General features: G+C 32.9%; 2 protein-coding genes across 2 annotated transcripts; one reads left to right on the top strand and one right to left on the bottom strand.

Moving 5' to 3' along the window:
- Positions 1 to 1,828: 1,828 nt before the first annotated feature.
- On the bottom strand, positions 1,829 to 3,851 carry LOC134262565 (uncharacterized). Its single transcript, XM_062744957.1, has 4 exons — positions 3,802 to 3,851; positions 3,542 to 3,734; positions 2,423 to 2,550; positions 1,829 to 2,225 (listed from the first exon to the last, which is right to left on the bottom strand). Exons 2-4 carry the CDS (start codon positions 3,607 to 3,609, stop codon positions 1,972 to 1,974), a joined length of 450 nt encoding a protein of 149 aa, XP_062600941.1. The 5' UTR covers positions 3,610 to 3,734; positions 3,802 to 3,851; the 3' UTR covers positions 1,829 to 1,971.
- Positions 3,852 to 9,985: 6,134 nt separating this feature from the next.
- Positions 9,986 to 23,892, top strand: LOC134262576 (uncharacterized). The gene is made up of 3 exons (XM_062744967.1): positions 9,986 to 10,192; positions 10,492 to 10,520; positions 22,201 to 23,892. The coding sequence occupies exon 3, from the start codon at positions 22,275 to 22,277 to the stop codon at positions 22,764 to 22,766; it is 492 nt and encodes a 163-aa protein (XP_062600951.1). The 5' UTR covers positions 9,986 to 10,192; positions 10,492 to 10,520; positions 22,201 to 22,274; the 3' UTR covers positions 22,767 to 23,892.
- Positions 23,893 to 24,208: the final 316 nt, after the last annotated feature.

Below are 24,208 nucleotides of genomic sequence, written 5' to 3'. Positions count from 1 at the left end.
AGCCCATATATAGCTTCAGATTTGAAATTAATTTTAAAATTGTGAATTAAGCATTCATTTTCAAGTTCTCATTATTGATATCACCAAAATTATGATAAACAAAACTTCTATGATGAAAATGTTCTCATAAAAAATTGTTGTTTTATAATAAAAAATGGTATTCATTGGGTTCGAACCCTAGCAATAAAAATTCTGAGTAACATTTTTTTTTGAGATAAACACAATAACCACTAGACTACACAAGTCCTAATGATTAAAGCAAAACATATGGAGATAATGAGCAGTATTCAAATGGTATTTAAATCATGTTTGTTATATGACCCTTATTTTAGTAGACTTCAAGTATTTCTGGAAAAGAGAATTTTATGTGATTAAAGTATATGTTTAAGGTACATGGGTCTCTGCTCCAAATTTGGTAATTAAAAAATATATATTTATGAAGATTAACTTTCAAAGAAAAAATGGAGCAAAAACCCACTTATCAAAAAATAGAGTTTATACTGTTATAGTGTGAGAAAATGACTGTTTTTGCCTTCTTTTGTGTGTGTGTATAATATTTCATAGGCATATAACTTCATGAGATTTTTTCAAGTTGTAGATTTTACATAAAGTATACTTTCATGTTAAAGAAATATTTAATATGTAGAATTAAATTTTGGTGTATCTGAGATTTGATTTTTTACCTTCATTTTGTCACGCAAAAGGCTCTATGATCTTCGTGTTCACCCATCCCTTTTATTGGAAAAGTTTTAAATGAAATTTCTTTTACTCTGCAAAGACAAAAAGCTCAACTTATTAAAGAAATATCAAAAAGGCAAACATTTGTTGTACATGAATGAATGAAAAGATTTAAACTTACCAGTGAATTATAATGCATTGTACAGTAAATTCAGTTTAGCAGCCCAGAAATGAACAGCAATTGCAGCTTGGTTATAAATCCTAATAAATAGAAAGAGTAATTTGTTGGAAAAAGAAATCTCCAGTACATGTACATTGCAAAGATAAAGAGCTCAACTTATTTCAGAAATATAAAAAAGACAAACATTTGTTGTACCTGAATGAATGAAAAAGGTTAGAACTGAAAAAGGTTAGAACTTACCAGTGAATAATATGACAGTAAATTTAGTTTTGAGTAAATCAGCTGTTTGCAAGATATTTCTCTAGGAAATGATTATTTTCTTTCTGAATGAAATGAGCTAAGTTCTAAATTGGCAGAAGAGGTAGCTAGCATATCAGTGTTTTGATGTTTACATAGTTTAATAAACCAGAGAAATTAAATTTAAAAGGGCTACTCGATTGCGTGTTTGAGATATTACAAGGTATAACTCATATGTGTGATTTAGATTTACATTCATCGAAATTTCATTTTCTCAATGGGACCAAGAAAACAAGGAAGTGATATCTGAGGGTTCAAGATACTAAATTAGAGGTCACAGTTAACCTGCTGTAAAAGCCACCACACCTGCCCATGTAATTGTTTAACTGATAAACAAAATTTAATAAAACTAAAAAAAAATTATGCCCAAGTAATCAAAGACTTGGGGGCATATAGTTTTTATCCCTGTCTGTCGGACTGTCTGTCTGTTTGTCTGCAGAAAGTTTAACCTTGTCTTTAACTTTTGAGTGGGTAGGGCTATGGATTTTATGTATTTCACATACATATAACTTTTGTCAAGACCTTCCTTTTGATACCAAAAATTTTCCCTTTTGACCATGAGCTTGGAGTAAATCTGACCCTTGCCATAAGCTTGCCATAAGCTGCCCTACATGGGCATCAGCGTTTCTTAAACACATCCTGTCTTCACTGTAAAATCATCAACATTAGAGAGCAAGATCAATTTTTATCAGACAGACAAGTAAACAATTAGGAATGTTTCATTTCAAAGTGCATTACTAGTAGATCTATGTTAATTGATTAAGAGTCAAAGTTTACATAGCTCTAAAGTTGAAATGATTTAAATCATCATCTAATTATTTCAGAGATTTTGATAAGATTTCTGTAAGATTTCTTAGAATTGAATTTTTTTCTCCCATGTTTTTCACAATGTCCTCTCGAAATTTCCTCATTTCCTCCCGCTCCTTATCCCGGTCCTCCTTCTGTTCCTTCAGATAATCTTCAAACCAACCCGGCATCTGCTTGTTTGTCTTCTTCTGTTTCTTGGTGCAGGTTTCTGTTTGTGATTTGTCCTCCTTTCTCTTAGGAGTAGCTGATTGACCATTATTATCTGAATAGAGTAAACAATAAGTGGCATGTTCTCTACTACATGTGTAATTTAACTAATATAACTTTTTAGAGTTTCATTGGGATAGGATATGACATGGAGTTGGTCACATGATCAAATATTATAATGTCTAAAGTACTCTGTAAAACAGTAGGAAAAACAATTAAATCCTTGACAAAATGATAAAACAAAGTTTTCACATGAACTGCTGGTAGCTGCAGGTTCGGTAGATCTGTCCTGGTGGAGAATTTCATTCATTTTGTCGAAGTAAACCCAGGTTGTCCTGCCCGCCCCAGATTTCCCCATGTTGTCCTTGATAGACCTGTAGCTAAAACACAATAGCTTTTATGATAACAAATAAGGAGTAAAAGTAACTTTACAGCATTTCAAAAATTTCTTTTAAAACTGGATATAAAGCTTAGTATACATGTATATACATATTAACAATTGTGTTAAATTTGCATAACTGTATTTAATTGTTCTAGCTTTTACATGCTTTAATTGAAACCTTAAAATTATGTTACATTTTTAAATTATCTCTATATGCACAACTTTAGCAAAAAAAATCTTGATTTATATTAGACATTACTTTCTTTTGTTCATTTTCATTTAAATGCCAATACATGAAGTAACTTTAAAATCAATGTTCCGCCACCAGAAAATCATAAGAAAAGGAAAAAAAAAAGAGAAACCACCACCAGGATTACAATCATTTGGGTAGTGATGGGAATCGAACCCATGTCACTGACTATCCTTACACTACCTACTTGGATTTTTAAGCTATATTAGTATTATATGTAGAATGAAAATGTGGATCTGCATGGGATATTTTCCCATTCAACATAAATTAAAATAAAAAAAAAATCTCTTCCTTCCTGGGAAGACTTTTTTAAAAATATCATCTAAGCAATCAAATGACTCTGAAAAAAACTTAGATACAGTATAAAGAAATTAATACAATATTTAAATAAATAACTATCATTTAGGCAGGATCCTCAAAACAGTGAACCTAAATCTAAGAAATCCAATAGAAGTGTTATGTTCTTCATAGTGACAAAATGTTATTTAAACTTCAGTATTTATCAGTTAGATAGCATGTGTAACCATCAAAATACATGTAGTTATAACATATTTCAAAAATGATATTATGTTTATAGTTATTGACTTAATACATGTAAATGTAAAATGAATTATGGCCATAATCATTAAATGTTTATAATGAATGCCTCAATATAATGCATATACATGCCCAGTGTACATGAAATTGCACCTAGACTTTCAACAACCTATATCTTAACTAATTATAATACTGAGTATACCGAATTTTCAAGTTGTTCCACTTCTTTTGGCATGCAGTGGGCGATTTGTTATATCCAGCAGCGCTCATCTCCTCCCCAACCTTCCCCCAGATCTCATACTTCCTCACAATTGGATTGTCAAAATCCTCCTTTCTCACTTGTACCTCTGAGAGAAGAGCCAAGATCTCCGCTTGGCTCCACTGCAACTGAACTTCTGAAAACATATAAAACACTCAAAACAAAATAAATAAGAGTTTATGATTTTGGTTAAAGACACTTACTTGATTTTTCCTCCGCTATGTCTGCTTTTTCTGGAAAACTGCTGCTGCTTTTAACTAGATTAAAAAGAATTTAATATTCTAAGTTTTCCATACTTAATAAGTTACCTTTGATGTTTCATGTGCCGTAGTAAAGAGATACTTGCCTGTGCTTTCCTTTTCTCCAGAGGGTGTCTCATCTATGTTTTAACAAAATCAAGCATATTATTATTATTTAATCTACATCTTTTTTCAGAGCTCACTTTATATCAAAAAGAATCAATTATTATCTTTATTGGTATGAATCAAAATATATATGTGACAATTTTAGATAAAAAATACATGAGTAAAAGGACTGTTTTAAATTCTATACTAAGGATAAAAAAACTAAAAAGTAATGTATGAAAAATCCCCCCCACCCACCCCCCGGTTTTATTTTGTCCATTTTCTTAAACATAACTATCTATGACTGGGCAAATCATAAATGGAGCAAAAGTTTGCGAGCGTGAAAGGGCAAAAATAACACAGGACGAAAATTAACCCTGTATAAATAGTTTTAAATAAGAGGATACCTTAAATGTAAAATGGAACAAACAATAAACCTCGAACTTATAATGCACTACAAGTAAATACATGTATACCCATCCTGATATATACTTTCTCATAACAATAATAAATCATATGCAGATAATGACTTAACACATGAAAGGACTGAAAACTATAAAGAGATGAAGTGAATTTAAGTAATCATCTAATGTGAATTTCACATAGCTTAGCATTAAACAATGAAATTTTTATTTGAATTTTAATCTGTTTATAATATTTAAAAATTCACACAAATAAATATTACCCGGTATCTCAGTCTCTTCGATGACTTTGGCCTCTATAAGCGAGTCCCTAATTTTATCAATGAATTCCTGATCTGAAACATCAGTTAATATCATGATTACATAAAAACATAATGGAAGCAAAGTGAACTAAAAAATATTAAATAAATGGTGCTTATATAGAAGGTTAGGTAATAATTGAAATTGACACCCCAAGGAAAAACAGCCGATGTGTCAGATGTCAGATGTGACCAGTAAAAAATAAGACTATACAAGTTCAACACAAATACATAGATCTACAGGCTCTGTAAAATAGGAGCAATATAAATTTTGAAACCTCCTGCCCTTATCCTCTCAGCATCATATTTATTCACGACAATCTTTTCATCTTGGTGTTTCCCATCTATAAACTGAACTGTAAACTCCTCATAGAATCTGAAATAGGTGCAAGAAGGTAGCCAGTGCAGTGGCTTTCAATTATCAAAATCACACATCGCATTCAAACATTAATATAAAATATGTATATCGATTAAACATTTAAATAGATTAAACATATTAAAGTTAAGTCTATTCCTTTATCAAGACTACAATCAGAAATTGGGATGTATTATTCCTTCAAATTGGAAACTTCTTTGAAACAGACAACATGGACATGGCCCGGCCCTGGGACAAACGTGTAAATGTTTGTCCAAATATTGAGAATTAGGCCTAATGCACTTCATTTTAAAATTATCAGTATAGAAAACCCTTTATACCTAATATGTATGTACAACACTTAAACAGTATCATACTGAAATAGGTACATATGGTGATAACTGTACAGGAGGACACTGCCCTTACGGTTCCTATGGATTTGGCTGTTTAGAAAAATGTCACTGTACCACTGACCAGTTCTGTGACAGGAAGACAGGATGTAGATACAATTCCACTTCTAGATCAACAAACGGTAAGAATTTCCGAAAATAGTAGGATAAGAGTTAATGTTTTAAAGATAGCTGACAAAAGGTCATGCATGGAAATCATAACATGAACTTTCTACTTTTCTTGAACGCAAATATATATTTATTGATATATATTTTATTTATATACGGTTCTTTATTTCTGTTAAAATGAAGCATCATTACTTAAAAATAGTGTTGGCAAATCGGACGATTTTTAGTAACCGGTTACTCGCTTAATCTTCCGATCGAGTACCCGGTTACTCGGATGATTTTTTGCCATAGTTTCCGTACTTATTATTAATCTCATCCTTTTACTTATTGGTAAAAATAAACCACAAATGCAACATATATAAATTTTAATTTATTTACAAATACAAACTCTAAAAAACACACAACATTTTCGAAGAATATTGATTTTAAATGTCACCTGAAACGATCTGTTTGTTTTCATTTAAGAAAAAAAATCAACACATGAAGAAGATACGTGTCGTGATCGAGGAGAATCAACATAAGTCACTGGATTCCGAATTTTGTTTCAATCTAAGGTGATTTAGCATATTTATATTTCCACCCGTATATGACAACTCCGATTCAGTTCACATAATTTGCATTTGACAGATTCAGTCTTTCTTTTAAAATATATCCACGCTTTAGATGTTTGCGGCGGCATTTTGTAAAAGTATGTTCCTCTGACTATCATTGGTCTAAATTAGGTAATTATAAATCAGGTCTTCAAAGCATGTATCCCTCCTGGTAATCAAAACCCTTAATTATATACGCTGTTAAAACTTATCAAAACAAATCGATCCCAATTTTGCACCAGTAGAGAAAGCCTAACGGTAATTAATTTAGGGAAATGTGTCAATATACAATTACAAATAGCATAAAAATCATTTTATACGTATTTACTATGAAAAATGTATTTTTATCCGAGTAACCGAATAGCAGTTTTACTAACCGATACTCGCATCGTTCGACGGTTAACCGGTTAACCGGGTGCTCGTTGCCAACACTACTTAAAAAATATAATGGAAGCTTTTTTTCAAGCATCATTATCATTGTCATTTCTTATAGAATTTGCAACTTGGAATTTAAATTTACTTATGTGTATAAGTCCCGATTTTTTTGGTTAAAAATGCGAAGAGGGAGAGTCATCAAAAAGAGAAAGCCAAAGGGAGAAAAGGGAAAAAAAGTGAGAGACGGCGAAAGTGATAGAATCATATCTTTGCAGCTTTAGTTTCACTTTCACAGACGGCGGTCAATCGTATAAAATCGCATGCTACCGAGTATATAGACAGCAGCATATCATCCAACGTACAATGTAGATTTGTGTGAGAAGTTTGCCAAGATAATGAATTTTCTTTAAAATTACGGTACCTGCAAAATGCATGGTCGATTTTATAACTAACAGTTACGAAGTCTTACTGACTTCACAAGTTCTTTTTCGCTGTCAAGTAATTTTGATCAACTCTACTGTAATAGCCATTTACATAAAAAAAATCCAAAATGTAATTTTAGAGCTTAATAAAGTAGTTCAGAAGAACTCAGTTCCGTATTCAATGCTTAGGGCATTGATTCATTTGATCCTTTAGACATAACATTGTGTTAAGGGGGGACCTATATCGATCTACGTCAAAGCAGCGTTATGTGACGTCACAATAGCGACGTTTGTGTTTTTTTTCCTGTTGACTATTGCAACTGTGATTATAGCCATAACACTGCTATAAATCAATAACGTACACAATTTACAAAAAGAAAATTATTTCATCATTTAATAACAGTTTATTTGATTTATGGAGTTTGTTAATATTAGAATTCTCTTCCTTTAGTTGATAATTCATTGCAATTTCAGTTGTGAAGAAATACCTCAATGATATATATGCTGATATAAAAATTCAAAAATTATAAGTTAAAATTCAGCAAAGACAGCGGCTTTAATCAGGAAAATATGTTTAATTTTATGATTACCATTACTTTTATTTTCTGGATAAAACTAAGAAAAAATTAAGAAATGTACTTGTACCTATATTTACTTGTTGATTTATAGTGTATGTCGATTTTATTGTATAAAGTCATTCATAGGTTCTATTAGGTGTTGGTTGTTGACGGGGAAAGGGGGGGCAGAATGATTAGAATGAAGAAGAAAAGAATTTATCTATTCAAATTATTTCTAATCAAAACAAAATACTCGTTTTTTTTTTTACAAAATAGTTTTATATACAGATGTTTGTCAGTGCTAACTTACCTTTTTTAGTGCAGAAAGGTCAATATTTATGACAAAAGAGTACGAAAATAAAAGAAAACGTCATATTTCTCGTTTATTTTATCATAAAGGTATACTTTTTTCTTTGTTAAAATAAGGAAAGGGGTCATTTCTTTCAAAAATTAAAAATTACAACATTTTCACACAAAGACTTCTTAAGATATTATTTGTTATGCATGTCGGAATTGTAAAAAATACGACAAGAAAAACGGGGTGATACTTACATTGTGCTCCTTTATAATTTTTCATGGGAGATGAATTACAATGAATTTGCCTTCATTTTAAAGATACAAGTCATATAAATCAAATACATGTTGATTTCGAATGTGATTTGACATTTTTGGTTCTTTTTAGCGCATATTTGGAGTAAAACAATAATGTCTGAAAATAATCTATTTTTAGCATTTTACACTGTTTTTGCACGTGCTCCTGTGTAAAGATAAGCATATAAAGGTATTGTTTTTAATACCTAAAAATTAAGAGCAAGTGGTCAGGAAAGAAATGTCAAAGTTTTGAAAATTTCACACAAAGACTTTTCGGACATAGGTCCCCCTTAACATTTAACTGCTTTATTTAAGGGGTGTTAAGAAAGTTCGTTCCATCATATTTTTTTTTTTCGAAAATAAAAGAAAAATTTAGAACGAACTTTCTTAACACCCTTTAGATCTTTTGAAACAAACGGTACATGTTTGTGTTTTTCATTGGTATGAATATGTTTGGTAACAAGAGTAATAAAACTGGAAATAAAAATAAACAGTTCTATTTGTTTTTCTTGCAATAACTCTTCCAAAGTAAGGTGAGTTGATTTCTTGATAATTTAACCTGAATGTAAATTTTGCCAAATGTTCAAGTCCCTTATATATACATGGCAATTTCATGCAGTTGTCTTTATGTGAAACATTTAAGGAATGAAGCTTATTTCAACTTATGTTATACGATATAACATAACTTGGGGCAATTTACGCTTTATAAACCGCGAAGCGGTTTATAAAAAAGCTACCTCAAGTTATGTTATATCGTATAACATAAGTTGAAATAAGTTTAATTCCTTATAATTTAATTTCAGTGTAGACAATGAGACAATTTTCTCCGGAAAAAAGCTTCAAATATAGCATATACTTTAAAAGTAACGTCAAGCGGAGTGATACGTTTTTAACGTAACTCATTGTGACGTAGGCAAGTTATGTTATACAAAATATTAAGTTCCTCCGAATGATTCAGCCAATGAAATTACTTGATACAAGTGAAATTAAATTATATGGAGATAACGAACAGTATTCAAGCTCAAAAGTCAATTCAAACAATACAAAACAGGAGCAGAGCAAACACGGACCTCTGAAACATCAGAGGTGGGATCAGGTGCCATGGAGGATTTTCTAAAGACTGTGGGCGGAAATCTATCGGAATGGACAGAGGATACCTTGTGTATTTAAGTCGTAATATTTACATTTCCAATGTCTTTGTTCAAGATAAAATTACAACTAATTAATGTACTTTATTTCTACATAAATGTAATGGTTCATCAATAGGCGCGGCTAAAAAAAATCACGTGCGGAGCGGGCCAAATAGAGACAGAATCGGGCCTTAGAGCGCTTGGATTATCGGAATCAAGAGCATGTAAATATAAAGAATAATTGTCAGATTTTTTTTATTTCATGACGATGATATGTTATTAGTGACTATCTTGTTATATTTCGTTTTTATTTAGTTTGACAATCATTATATAGACAGGACCAAGGAAAAAGTATATACAATGAATTCAAGTCAGTTGATCGCCATTGCTATTGATGTTTGCTTTGATTTGATATTATAAACGTGATTCTTAGGAAGGAAACCTAAGCGGACCCAATTGATAATTATTTGTACTTTGTAAGAACATTACAGAAGGAATCACTGTCTCCTTTGTTGGGTGTGTGCCAGGGACATCATTGATACCGCTAGTTAGAAACGCGGGATATTTTAATCCATTAATATACATAAAAGGCTTGAAAATAAATGCTATTTTTGCTAGTTTTTCACATTTCTGTGCTCTTCAAAATACCAAAGCCAAGTGGTATGTAGCAGAAATTTATTTCTGTACACGTTCAAATAAGAGAGCTTTCAACGTGTTGTGAACTTGAGATATTTACAATATAAACTAAGGTTCACCAACAGAAATATTTATATTTTTTAATAGAGTTCTCATTTCTTTTGCAAGTGTTAAAAACGGAATTCAGTTCGTTCAATACTTCGTATGATTTTATAAATGTTTTGTTCCCAGGTACAGAGAGTTTCGACAGAGATGAGCAGTCATACATTATAAGTACGGTTAGCGCTGTTGCTATTGCAGTATTTCTTGGTGTTGGGTTTATCCTTGTCATTATTGTCTTTCTTTACAATGAAAGGTAAGTTTCAAAGTCACTTATAAATGTGCAAGCATGATCTTAGCAAATACACATTTCTTAAGGCGGACAGAAACTGTATGATGTGATCTGTTAATAAAGGCAAAATTAAATAAGGTTAATTGATGAATGTCATCATTTTAACTTACTGTATTGGTTATATACATGTATGCATCTTTTTTTTAAAAAAGAAAAATGTATTTTACGTCAGATAAAATAAGTTATTATTTTTAAGTGAATTTATGTGCTTTAATAAAATAAAGATTGTCTCCTTCTGAATCTTGATATATCTGACATTACAGATTGAAGTTTCTACGCCAGTATTTGACAAGTAAGTAAATGTTCGCTTAGGAATAAAACTAAGCAAATAGGTGTTGGTTTTTAGGTCACCTGAGTCACTCAGGTGACCTATTGTTATCTGTTTTCGTCCGTCATTGTACGTCGTTCGTAAACTTTTGAACATTTTCAGCTTTCAATTTCAACCAAATTTGGTATACAACATGCCAGGCTTGGGGCGAATTACATTATAAAGTAATGCATTACATTACCATTACTTCAACAACTTGGGCATTAAATTACCATTGCCTTTACACTATTTTCTTAAAGTAATGCATTACATTACCATTACTTCAGTAAAGTAATGCATTACCATTACCATTACTTTTGGGTGTTTTTAAACATAGAGATTTATACAAAACTTTGTGGGTTTTCTTTTTCATAAGAATGTATCCACCCCCTTCAAAACTAAACATGATAAATAAAAATTCAAATTTGATTTCAATTAAGTTTTTGCATAAATTACATTGTTGATAACTTACTTTCACAGAAAGTTCAAACTTTTAAAAATAAATATATAAAGTTTTTGCATAAATTACATTGTTGATAACTTACTTTCACAGAAAGTTCAAACTTTTAAATTGTCAGTTATATAACATATGTACAATATCCACTTTTAACTTTTAACTATTGATGTCATGAAGCAATTTAACTTTTGGGGCACTTTAAACCCTAGCTGCCTAAAATATCTAATAATAAAGCTTATAGCTATTTTGATTAGTGCCTTTATTAATTATGAAAAAAATAAATGCAATGACAAACTTTTTGAAAAAGTAGACAGGATGTATATTTTGATCTGCTAATCATATAATGCCTGCATGTCTTCTATTTTCTTTGGTACAATGGATTTTTCATGGTCAGTACAAGCTAGACCAGCTTAAATAATGGTTAATAAACACAGTCAGGGGAAAGGGACTGGTGATTTGGAGCATTCGTCCAAACAATGTTACATAAGCCAGAGGCGTAGTGTGTTTTGATGGCACTCTAGCTATTCAAAAGGTGGCAATTATCAGTTTACACTGTACATTAATTAGTGTACCTCATATGTGAATTAAAAGAAAAAAGATCTTTTAAAACTATTTATATAATTATTTGAAAGCAATTCTTATCTGAAATAAGTTTGAAAACTTAAATTTAAGGTAAGTGTTCTTTTAACAGAATTAAAAGAGTATTTAAATAGGTAGTGAAATTTTATTTAAATAGGTTAACTTTTTATTCAATTTTATCATTTGCAAAAAAAATAAAAAAAAAAAAAAATAATAATAATCTGAACACTAATTTCGATCATCCATGTCCATTTTAATTTCTTAAAATAGGTACATACAAAATAATGCTTTGTAATGCTATGTAATGCAAGCATTACACTTGATTTTATGAAGTAATGCATTACCATTACCATTATATGTAATGCAAAATTTTGGGCATTACACATTAGTAGCATTACTTTGAGATCATGTAATGCATTGCAATGCATTACCATTACAATTAGCATTACCCCAAGCCTGCAACATGCATGGGTGCAGGAGAACAAAAATTGTGAAATTCATGGCCCCTGCCCCCCTCCCCCCCCCATTTGCAAATCTTTAAAAAAAATTCTTTTTTACTCCTGGACAACTAGCAGTCAAACTGTTGGCATGATGATTATCAGCATTAAGTCCTCTACCAAAATCGTGAAATTCATGGCCCCAGGGACAGGGGTTCTGGGGTTAGGGTGGGGCTATAGATCATATAGTTAAAGTGCATTATTTGTTTGAAAATCTTCTTCTCTGCTCCTGTGTATTAAATAAACTAACTTAGTATATAGTTATGATTAGCAAGATTGCCTCTTCAAAAAATTGTGAATTTTATTACCTCAGGGTCAGGGGTTCTGGGGTTAGGGCGGGACTCTATTGATTATATAGTGAAAATACATTAATTGTTTGCAAATCTTCTTCTCTGCTCCTGGATATTAAATAAACTAACTAAGAACATAGCTACATGTATAATGAGCAAGAGTGCCTCAACTAAATTTGTGAATTTCATGCCCCCTGTGTCAGGGGTTTTGCCATTTGCCATTTGCACGGAGGGGGGATCTTTTGATTATAATGTGAAAACAAATTAATTCTTTGAAAATCTTTTCCTCTGCTCCAGAATATTATGCCAATTATGCAAATGTATATAATTTTGATGGAAAGAATGTACATCTAGCAAAATGGTTAATTTCATACTCCTGGGTCAGGGGGTATTCGGGGGGGGGGGGGGGTGTACATATTTGAAAATATATCAATGCTTTGAAATCTGCTCTTTAGTATTAATTTACCATTTATGATAAAATAAAATTTACGATAAAATTTCGAAAATATTGAAATAAGTGGCCCAAGGGTCAGTGGTTCCTTTGGGTTGGGGTGCATAACTGGTTTAAAAGTGGAAGTGCATTTTCTCTTTATTAATCTGATCTAGCCTCGTTATTATATAAGTAACTATAGTAAGCATACAAAGTGTATAATTATGATAAACAATGGTGCCTCTTTCAAAATTGTGAATTTCAGGCCCTCTGGTTTAAAAACACGAACCAAATTCAATTGTTCGAAAGTTGTTGCATGATACTCAGGTGATCTATAAGGCCCGTGGGCCTCTTTTTATAAATGAATATAAACAAAAATTTATGTTTTCTTGAGAATTGAAAATAAATTTTCTCCAAATTCAGTTTTGTTATGCCACTCATGATTTTTTATCTAAAAGATACAATCTTTTAAAAGTGCTTTAGATGGATTAATATTGTTTAGACTTTACATTCGAAACATTTCCGCCTATGATTATGTATTAACAATAAAAAAAAATATCTAAAATAACATGATTTAAATGTTATATCCTCAAAAAAATGTTTGATTAGATATAATATTTTTTATTTTAATGCAATAAGTATTTTGATACCCCGGTTACCCATCAACTGGTTAATTTCTTTCCATAATCCTTTCAAAGCTAGAACACCTTATCTTATCCTCCTTCAATGAGTAAAAAGTCTGTAAAACAGTTTGTCGTGTGTTGCCACCTTTGTGACGTTTAATAATTTGTTTGAAATTCTCAAAAGTATTATTAATAATGACATATAATTTTTAGCAGACACAAGATATCAAGATGAGAAATAAAACCAATTTTGTAAAGGGAGATAATCCAAATTTACAGTAATTACCACTTAGATTTAACAGAAAAATCATGAAAATGGGTCTGAAAACGCTAAAACATAAATTTAAACAACAAAGAAATGGCGGAGGCGGGGCGGGGCGGCAGGAGGTAAATAACAAACTTTGAAACAACGTCCGTCCTCCAAGGATGTAGATGGGAGAAAAGGCAGAGTAACGCACCGCATGGTCAGAATTTCATTTGTTAGATTTTAATTGGTCAGATTTTGATTGGTCAATCTCTGCCTCTCCTACCACGGTAAGACATGGAACAAAATTAACATTACAAAGCACAGCTATACAGTATTTCAGACTTTCACATTCAAGGAGGACACTTATTGATTACAATAAAAATTTTTAAGTAAACTTAAATTTATTTATTTTAATGCAATAAGTATTTTGATACCCCGGTTACCCATCAACTGGTTAATTTCTTTCCATAATCCTTTCAAAGCTAGAACACCTTATCTTATCCTCCTTCAATGAGTAAAAAGTCTGTAAAACAGTTTGTCGTGTGTTGCCACCTTTGTGACGTTTAATAATTTGTTTGAAATTCTCAAAAGTATTATTAATAATGACATATAATTTTTAGCAGACACAAGATATCAAGATGAGAAATAAAACCAATTTTGTAAAGGGAGATAATCCAAATTTACAGTAATTACCACTTAGATTTAACAGAAAAATCATGAAAATGGGTCTGAAAACGCCACTGACTTGACCGAATTAGGGAAAGTTCAGACCCATAAAGGAAAAATAAATGGCAACACACCTCAAACATAAATCATACCAAAAGTGAGTAAAATTTACAAACATGGGAATAAACATATGTCCCGTAATGCAATAAAACAACAATTTGAATTCACAAGTGTCTTATGAGGGATAAACATATGCCCCCATCACAACCAAATGAGTTTACTATTCCTAGTGTATTATGTCTGTGGGTCCCAAGTATTAACGAATCACTATGTAGAATGTCCGATAAGGGATAAACATATAGCCCTTATAGTCGCAAATCATCATCTTATTCGCTGTTTTTTACTAAGTTCACATGTATGTGGTATTCATTTAAGGACTGTCTCGAGCAATGTTTTAGATGAGGGATAGACATATGCCCCCATATTGGAAAATATTTCACACTGTAAGCTTCCGCACCATTTTAAATGTTTATATGCACGCGATCTTGTCACCTACCAGCCTAAGTATTAACAAATGACTTAGGCACTATTGTTCTGGATGAGGGATAAACATATGCCCCCATACGTTAATACTCTTGAAAATCACTTCAAAGTCGAGATCCTACACAAATAACAAAACAAATCTGCTCCGAGGATCCACTTCAACTCAAGCATATATCAACATGGTGTCACATGTCCTATGTAATATTTAAATGCATCCGATTTCCATCTACCCAGGAATCTAATCTGACTATCGCTCATCCCTCGTGATGCACAGTAAGAGGCCATTCCGATTCGAAAGGAATGTTCTTTGAATCTATTGACATCCAAATTACAAAACATGAGGCTTTGCTTTAATATGTTTGAAAATTCTTGCCTTGTGACTGCAGTGTTTTGGGGGTAGCAAAAAAGGGGCCCATCGGTCCTCCCTCTCATCTTAATGTAGTGTTCTAATGCCCCCACTGGACAATATTTTAAAGAGTTGCAAGAATTAATTGTAAGAGTAAAAACTTTACCATCAGAATGTTTATAATTTTGAAAGTGAATCAAAACTTTACTTTTTTGAAAAGTAATCTGTGAAACTTGTAAAACCTTATTAGCAGTGCCAACTGATGTTATCTCTCCTATTCTGAGGAAGCCATGAAAAGCCAATAAAAACATTGTTTGAAATAATGCCCTTTTATATATGTTCGATATTGTATGTTCTAAAGCATCACAAATTTTAGGCAGAACTACTATGGTTATGGGTAAACGAATATCCATTGAAGGTCTTGATTTGCGACAGGAACTTAATAGTTTCTGAATGAGAAAGCATGATGTATTGTCAGGCAAATTATTAATTTTATGTATATATGCTATTGATGAAATAAATGACACGATAGAGGAGGCTGCATAACCTTCAGCAAATAAATAAGAGATAAACAAAGCCAAAGTTTCCTGAGACAACGGAAGATCATTACTCATATCAAATTTGTTTGCAAAATTTCTATAAATAGACCATGCCCGTTTATATGCTTGAGTGGAAGCTGGTGCCAATGTTGAAGTCAACAGGTTCCTCAAGACTGGTTCTAAGGAGGTAATGTTGGCAGATTGGGAATCACCGTTGGTTCTTTGTCCATCCAAGGAGCAAGTTGATGGAACTGCTGCACCTTCAAACGAGACAAGCAGTCACATAGAATATTTTCCTTGGTACCCAGATGCCTAGCTTTAAACAAAATGTTAGACTGCAAACAAATTAGCACTAACTCTCTAACCAAATACATTATACTTTTTATAGGTACACCTATGTCGGCGCAAACTGTTAAAAATGCCACAAGTTTTTTGTGGCACTCTGTCGCAGATTTGTCAACAATTAGAAAATCATCTAATACATGAGTCATAAATTTAATTCCTAATTTTTCTTGTGCAATCCACTGAAGTGCTGTACTAAACCTTTCAAATATACAACAGGAAGAACTGCAACCCATCTGAAGACATGTGTCAAAATACCAATGACCTTGCCAAGTGAAACCAAAGTATTCAAACTGTGATGCATGTAAGTTGATAATTCGAAATGCATTAGAAATATCTGTTTTGCAACAATATGATCCTTTCCCACACTGCTTAATGTTTTGAATAGCATCCTCTACAGAAGAGTATTGAACAAATGACTCTTCCTCGGGTATGCCATCATTGACAGACTCACCTTCCGGATATGACAAATGATGGATCATACGGTACTCACCCTCTGTTTTCTTACTAACTAGACCTAAAGGGGAACAATTTAAAATTGGCAGTGGTTTCTCTTTGAAAGGACCCATAATTCTACCCAAATTTATCTCCTTTTCTAACTTTTTGCTAATAACTTCTGGTAAGTCCAGTGCCGATTTTAAATTTTTTGAAAGAGTATTTCTACTTTCCCCTGTGTAACCAATGTGGAACCCATATCAAAAAACCATTAACTAAAAATTCTGTTTCTACCTTGTCATACCCCACCAACCAGTACTCTAATCTACTGGGATTTACTGGAGTTGGACCCTTTTGTGGGATAGGTTGGCTTTGAGAATTTAGCATTACCTGTGTTGGTTGATGTGCCATTTCCTTGAAATGGTTTTTGGGTTCTGGATTTGTCCAAGAAACGAAATGGCCGTTGAATTGGTTTTTTACATATGTAGATTGGATGGAAGCCACCACAGTTATAACATCTGTGCTGGAATTTGCATGATGAACCAAGCCTACAATACCTTCCAGCTTTGTGATAGGCAAAGCATGACCCCTGAGGGACTTCCTCATACGCACCAAATGACGAACGGTCTGGTGTTATTTTGCTTGACTTCTTTTCTGATTGTTTGAGGCGAGCATTAACATATATCTCCATATGGACATCACCCCATTCTACCTCACCTTGTTCTATGAGTTCCCTGAACTCCTTATCATATTTTCTCCAGTCCCCCTTTTCCTCTGCAATTTGCCTTACTGATTCCATGTGTTTTGCAAGCTTTGGCTGTGCAAGTGTATCTTTAATGCAATATATTGTCACATACCTATTCCACGCAGTTACCAGAGTTTCCGAAAAGCAAATTTTTCTATCAGTCATTCGGACTGATGCAGTGTTCTATCAGTCCATCCCTACAGTGTATTTCTCATGTCAGATGTAATTCAAAGAAAATGTTGAATATGTATTGTGGCACAAACACTGATTGTGATACCAGAATATAAAATGCCTATAATTAATTCAAACATGGCACCAGGTCACACAGGCTTGTGGCTAAAGTCACTAGCCCCAAGTCAACTAATTACAAAAAGTTAATTCTTGAAAAAGAAAACTCTCAAGGTTTCCTTTTTAAAATCTAAAGTTTAATCTCAATTGTGCCTTACTTACTTTTCCCACCTCTTGACCTATATACTTTTGCAAGTAGAACTGCAAAATGGATAAGATAATGGATATTTACGAAGAATAGGAGCTTGCTGCATAAATTTTTCATTTATGAAGATATTGCAAAAGATTATATCATCGGTCACACGGACCGATACTGTAGTCACAATTTCATCGGACATTTCGATTTTCTATCGGTTTTGCCGGTAGGACCGATAGTTTTCGGAAACTCTGAGTTACCCAGTCATGCAGGGATAACGAACCATCCCTAACTTCGTCGTCATCTGTGGATCGCATATTGTGGATTACCACCTTACCTGTCTGATCCTGTTCCTCTACCTTGATAGAATACTTACTTTTCCCCTTTTCCTTTTTTAACAACAGAGCCATATCAACATATTGTTTTGACCAAATTTTAGATTTTATTTTGTCAGAAACAGTTGCCTCTATCGGTACTGATGAGCTTACAAAACCTGATTTCTTACCGACATTTGCTGCAGGTGGAAGTTCAGTACCTACAATCTGTGAACTGTGTTCGATTACAGCGCCTGATACCAATCCTGAGATACTTGCATCTACTGACTTATTTGTTATTTGACAAACTGACCCAGAAGGACCTGCTGTTAAGCTATTGCTTGATGTAGTGGAAGCATTATTTCCCCTTTCTCCCCCCATATTATGAACAGAGATACTCCCCTGATGTTGCAGTAATGGTTTTATCTCTGCTAACACCTTCTCCGTGACTGCCTTTGTTATGGTTTGGGTTAATGCAGCCAAGGTTTCAGGAGGAACATCAAGGGGTTGAGTGCTTGTATCGACAGCCACAGCATCATTGGTAGTGGACTCTCCAGTTCCGTTATGTGCACGTCGTGGTCTTTTCACCTGACTTGTTTTGGACTGTTGGGCTTTATTCCTTTTGCCTGGCATAATGCTGGTAAATATATACCTATATAAATTTAAAATTAAGGAAGAAGTATGTGTCCAATATATTATGTTATGTATAAATATAAACTGTAAAAGGCTTCGGCCTTAATTGACAATGAACAAGAATTGTAAGACCTCACTGTAGCCAGTGTAGGCCCCAACGTCAGAGTCAGTTAGCCTACATGACAACGTATTTGAGCATATTGATATTTAACATTACATTATATAACCACTTTCATCGCTCAGTACAATGTGTAAATCTAATACAACAAACTAGAAAGTGATGAACCTTTTCTTACAATTAATTTTTTACTTCATTGATTCTGCCGCTTTTCGATAAAACACCCTGTATCACCTACAGTTGTTGACAAAAATTTTCCGGAAATAGAGTAAATAGTAGAACCAAAAGTGTTTTGGAACAGATCTGTATTTCCCGAATTGCCGTAAGCCAATAAAAGCACCCATTGTGCGACTGCAAAAGCCATTAGTCAACATCACTAAGCCGATGCTGATCAGTAAGAACTATCAGCCACATAAAACGAAAAGTTGACATAAGTTATAAATCACCACCTTTGAAGCCGACAACCCTCGCACCGTGTCAAATTCCCAAGAAGGCTGTAGTGCCTTTCCCACAGATAACAACCTGTTCGGCTGTTGTTAATTGTTTTCATCACTACTACAAACGAGGTACTTGAAGGGCTTGTAATGTATCTAAGCGCAGTTGCAGAACAATAAAACCTTAATAAATGAATAATGAAAAACAACTATTTGTACAAGACTCAATATCATATAAAGGGGATAGCAAATACAAACAGTAAACTTGTACCTTCAAAAATGAAATGCGGATTTTTTTTTTTTTTTTTTTTTTTATTTTTTTTTTTTTTTTTTTTATTTTTTTTTTTTTTTTTAATTCTTTCATAATCTGGACCATTGAATCGAACATGATTAGGTAAATCAACTTGAAGTGAAATCGATATAAAAATCATCAAGGTAAAAGTGGGCCTAACATGAATTAAAAAACCAAAACGGCTAAATGTCAAGTACAAAATACTGCCTGAAACTTGTACCTAGGACTTGCCTAAAGTACTGTAAAAATTCACAATATTTTAGTAATCAACTAATACCAAAACAAACAAATTGGCAGATATTTTTCCAACAAATTGTTTTCTTTTTATACAGAAAAAGGATAAATCTGGAAGGCATCAACATGCACTTCTAGACTTATCAAATAAACAAGCGATGGAAAATAAATCGCCGGGGTAAAAGTTGAAACTAAAATGAAAAGACCCGCATGGGTACAAACTTGGCAAGTACAAAAGACTGCCTGAAACTTGTACTTAGGACTTGCCTAAAGTACTGTAGAATTTCACAATATTTTAGTAATCAACTCATACCGAAACAAACGAATTGGCAGACAATTTCCAACGATTTTCCTTCACAGAAAAAGGATAAGTCAATCTGGAATGCATTGAAATACATTCATAGACATCAAATAAAAACCGATGGAAAAAATCGCCATATGCATGGTAAAAGCTGAAACTAAAATGAAAAAACCCGAAAGGGTTTAAACTTGGCAAGTACAAAAGACTGCCTGAAACTTGTACTTAGGACTTGAATTGCCTAAAGTACTGTAAAAATTCACAATATTTTAGTAATCAACTAATACCGAAACAAACGAATTGGCAGACAATTTCGAACGATTTTCCTTCACAGAAAAAGGATAAGTCGATCTGGAATGCATTGAAATACATTCATAGACATCAAATAAAAACCGATGGAAAAAATCGCCATATGCATGGTAAAAGCTGAAACTAAAATGAAAAAACCCGAAAGGGTTTAAACTTGGCAAGTACAAAAGACTGCCTGAAACTTGTACTTAGGACTTGAATTGCCTAAAGTACTGTAAAAATTCACAATATTTTAGTAATCAACGAATACCGAAACAAACGAATTGGCAGACAATTTCCAACGATTTTCCTTCACAGAAAAAGGATAAGTCGATCTGGAATGCATTGAAATACATTCATAGACATCAAATAAAAACCGATGGAAAAAATCGCCATATGCATGGTAAAAGCTGAAACTAAAATGAAAAAACCCGAAAGGGTTTAAACTTGGCAAGTACAAAAGACTGCCTGAAACTTGTACTTAGGACTTGCCTAAAGTACTGTAAAAATTCACAATATTTTAGTAATCAACTAATACCGAAACAAACTAATTGGCAGACATTCTTCCAACGAATTTACTTCACAGAAAAAGGATAAATCTGGAATGCTTTAAAATACATTCCTAGATATCAAATAGAAAAACGATGGAAAAAATCGCCATCTGCATGGTAAAAGCCGAAACCAAAATGAAAAAACCCAAATGGGTTGAAACTTGGCAAGTACCAAAAAACTGCCTGAAACTTGTACTTAGTATCTGCCTAAAGTACTGTAAAAATTAAACCAACAACGAAACAATCAAATTTGCTGATACTTTTTCCAACCGAATTTTCTTCACAGAAAAAGGATAAATCCGTTTTACATTATTAGACATCCTAAATGCCTATCGTACTGTTAAAATAACAAAATGTTGTATAATTTCAAAGAATATCTATCTGAAAAATTGACGAACAATAAAAGTAACAAAATGGTGACAAACTTTTATGACTTAGATGTATATCTATTTTCTCGCTGAAATTAAAGCTCCCCTTATACTCCTATATAAATGAACATTCCCCTGACTGTTCAGATGAACTCCGTCGTGAACAAATTTACGACTGCAGTCTCCTTCACGGGGAGAAACGAAATAATTCCCATGTTCCCAAAATACTCAGTAACCCAGTGCTGGCAATGCATCTCTCAATATTGCGTTTACTTTGTCTGCAATATTATTGTACCCAAAACGAACACCAAATCGTGGCAATAATTTACAAACAATTATTTTTGCAACTTTATAGCGGCGATGCATTACCGATACCACAGATTCAATTTCTGCAGCTAACAAAGTAGCGTCGGTACTAGGACTAATATCGTTCTCCCCAATCATTAGAACAACTACATCTGGACCTAAAGCAAATACGCTCTCCATATCCTTAGATATTACATCACGAACCTTTCTTCCACCCACACCCCTGTACAGAACGGAATGCGTCTCTCCCAGACCAAGGCTCGCAGAATACCTAATGTCACCATATTTCAAGAATTCATGAAAACGACGCACAATTGAGTGTCCAAGAATGACAACTGAAGTTTTACTCATAGAAGACATAATGAAATAAATTTACTCACCAAAATCTTGATAAAATAAATAACAAACTTTGAAACAACGTCCGTCCTCCAAGGATGTAGATGGGAGAAAAGGCAGAGTAACGCACCGCATGGTCAGAATTTCATTTGTTAGATTTTAATTGGTCAGATTTTGATTGGTCAATCTCTGCCTCTCCTACCACGGTAAGACATGGAACAAAATTAACATTACAAAGCACAGCTATACAGTATTTCAGACTTTCACATTCAAGGAGGACACTTATTGATTACAATAAAAATTTTTAAGTAAACTTAAATTTATAAAAAGAATTAGGAACAAATCGAGTTGATAGCAATGATGCAAGACATGATTCAGAGGAGGATCAAGAAGACTACTCTCAGATGAAAAGGGCCTCAAACAACTACAACATACTGAGTTTCAACAGATTTAATGCTGTCTCCAGAGTCAATGTCACAGAGGAAGAAGAAATCTACGATCAAGGTGGCGCTGTTATCCCTAGCCAGGCGAAAGACTCTCAGGACAGTTACGTGTCCTTAGCTCTCAGACAAAACCACGTGATTCCTTCATCTAATGGTATCAAGGAAGTTATTTGCGATGTAGAGGAAGAGGGTGTATCTGATAAGACGTATGCTCCTAGAGATAGCTACATTACACTTGCACTTAATCCAAGCGCTTCTCCAAAAACTACAGGAAACACTAAAGGAAACACCGGAATGTGTTCAAAACAAAAGACACAGGCAGGATATTCAAATAAAAACGATCAGGATATATATGCAAATACTCTACCAAGATTTCCTTTAAACTATTACGTACTTGAAAATGACAAAATTGGTTCAAAGGGAAAAAAGAGAAATATGAATGATAAATTATGATCAAAGAATTGAAAGTAATCATTAGTAAATCTTATACAGAGAGGGAGTGGTTGAGATGGGGGGGGGGGGTGTAATTACATAAAAAAAATTAATCATTAAATCATCAATTTCATTACTGTTTTAATATACGAGTAATACTTATTTTAAATGATGTTCCTTTTGTGTGTTAAAGAAGGCTAGTGATAAGAAATCATTATTTCTTTGGGATGAATATGTTTATGTTAAACTGGCAGACCAAGGCAACATAGCTGTTCTATTTGTTCCCAAACTTCAAAACAGAAGACATGTTAAGTGTAAAAATCTCCAATTGCCAACAAAATCAATTGATAAAATAACGCGAAATGTGTAAGGAAATTCGTATTCCTTACTAGAATTGAAGCTTTCATAATTATAATTCTTGAAATATATAGAAATTGAGTTTTCTTTGATGTCCAGATATGCAATTTTGTGCAATTTTCTTTATAGATACGGCATTTTATGCATACAATTATAAGCATTTATACAAAATATTACAACTCCAAGACTTACTTTCTTTGGCCAATACTATATGTTAAATTATCTACATATATGAATTGTCAAATAAAACAGGGAAGTCAATGTGATTGGTCCTTGTTTACTAATTCCATTCAGGAAAAAACCAAGTCACTGTAGTTTTTTTCTTATAACAAGATGAAAACTATCAGAGTTAATCGACAGAATTTTCTAGAAAGTTAATATGGGGAAGGGTTACATGTAACTACATTCTGTCAAGATTTCTATATTTGGAGGAAAGAGGAAAAGACCCATATTGAAAAAAAGTAGTCAGACTAAACAAATAACACATTTCGGGGAAAATACTGCTAATGTGAATGAATAGTATGCAGGCTTTAAACTACTGTTCAATTACAGGTGAAACGGATGTACTGGGATAAATATTTATATATAATGGTTCCGAATTAAATGAAATTCCGAATAAAAGTTTTGCTATATAATCCTATCTTCTATTGCAGATTGGGTTTCTTCGCCGATCAAGCATTTTGATACAAATTCGGCATACATGTAGAACATGTAAATTAAAACATACTTGATTAAGCTTCCAGAAAATGACAGATTTACACAAAGAAAGAATATTTTAATAAGGCACATTTGAAATGGACATCAAGTACAGATAAGATAAGATAAGATAAGATTTATTAATACCAATTTGGGGCACATCAGGGCATACAAGTAATAAGAAAAATATACACAAAATTCAAAATTGATAATAGCAACTTGAAGTTTCTTTCAGCATTTTTATTTAATGATACAATCCTACAAGAAATGAAGGTTTCCTGGCATGTTCTTTCAAATTCAGGTTAAATTCGTCGACACTAGGGTTCTATCACATTGTGGCATCCCATGTCGTCATCAAAATCTGAGCTTAGCAAAGACCTTCTTCAGAACTACACAAAGGAGTTGCCACG

Source organism: Saccostrea cucullata, unplaced genomic scaffold, assembly GCF_032062105.1.
Source record: "Saccostrea cucullata isolate Sc308-1 unplaced genomic scaffold, CSIRO_AGI_Scuc_v1 ctg2199, whole genome shotgun sequence".
Lineage (NCBI taxonomy): Eukaryota > Metazoa > Mollusca > Bivalvia > Ostreida > Ostreidae > Saccostrea > Saccostrea cuccullata.
The sequence above is the reverse complement of the archived record's forward strand: the minus strand, read 5'-3'. Positions and strand labels throughout refer to the sequence as shown.